The sequence below is a fragment of the Mandrillus leucophaeus genome, unplaced genomic scaffold (assembly GCF_000951045.1).
Source record: "Mandrillus leucophaeus isolate KB7577 unplaced genomic scaffold, Mleu.le_1.0 Scaffold29, whole genome shotgun sequence".
Lineage (NCBI taxonomy): Eukaryota > Metazoa > Chordata > Mammalia > Primates > Cercopithecidae > Mandrillus > Mandrillus leucophaeus.
This window is the reverse complement of record NW_012103031.1, coordinates 323,029-324,046: the sequence shown is the minus strand read 5'-3', so window position 1 is coordinate 324,046 and position 1,018 is coordinate 323,029. Positions and strand designations below refer to the sequence as shown.

At 48.5% G+C, this 1,018-nt stretch overlaps 1 protein-coding gene across 1 annotated transcript in view; it reads left to right on the top strand.

The window, feature by feature from the left end:
* ZAN (zonadhesin) overlaps nucleotides 1-1,018 on the top strand; it is a 92,835-nt gene that overhangs the window by 20,647 nt on the left and 71,170 nt on the right. Inside the window, 1 exon segment of the mRNA XM_011985821.1 lies at nucleotides 405-1,018. Coding sequence (XP_011841211.1) covers nucleotides 405-1,018 — 614 coding nt within the window.

The following is a 1,018-nucleotide window of genomic DNA, read 5'->3' as shown; positions in this document are numbered from 1 at the left end:
AAAATAAAAAATAATTGCGGGTCCTCCCTGGAGTCCGAATTCTCACCCAGCTGGCTTTATTTTCCATCTTCTACCCACCTCTCCTTCCCCTGCACTTCAAGATGTTTGCTTGGGTGAATGTGGCTTAGATACCATGGATTTTGGGGGCTGGATCCAGAACTCCTTCCTTCCCCTGCAATCTTGAAGGCCAGACCCATATCCTATTCATTTTTGCTTTTCTCGTACCCGGCACAATATCTGACATATATTACTGTTTGTTGAGTGAATGAAGGTTGGGGGTTGGGAGTAGAAAGAAAGGTGTAAATAAGTCGCCCATTGGAGCCCACTCCAATTAGATGGTAGTGAAGAGGGTGGTGGTATGGTTTTGACTAAACTCCAGGGATTCTTTTTTTTTTTCTTTTCAGTAAAAATGCTACCAGAGCTTCCTCCCATATCTCCAGTTTCTTCCACTGGCCCTTCTGAAACCACCGGCCTCACAGAAAACCCTACAGTTTCCATAGAAAAACCCACCGTCACCACAGAAAAGCCCACAGTCCCCAAAGAAAAGCCCACCATTCCTGCAGAAAAACCCACCATTCCCACAGAAAAACCCACCATCCCTACCGAAGAGCCCTCTTTCCCCACAGAAAAACCCACCATCCCCACAGAAGAGCCCACCATTCCGACAGAAAAACCCACCATTTCCACAGAAAAGCCCACTGTCCCTGCAGAAGAGCCCACTACCACCACTGAGGAGACCACCATCTCCACAGAAGAGGCTGCCATCCCCACAGAAAAACCCACTGTCCCCATGGAAAAACCCACTATCCCCACTGAAGAAACCACCACCTCCATTGAAGAGACTACCATCTCCATAGAAAAACCCACCATTCCCACGGAAAAAACCACTATCCCCATGGGAAAACCCACCATCCCCACAGAAAAACCCACTATCCCCACGGAAAAACCCACCATCCCCACGGAAAAATCCACCATCCCCACAGAAAAACCCACCATCCCCACGGAAAAACCCACCATC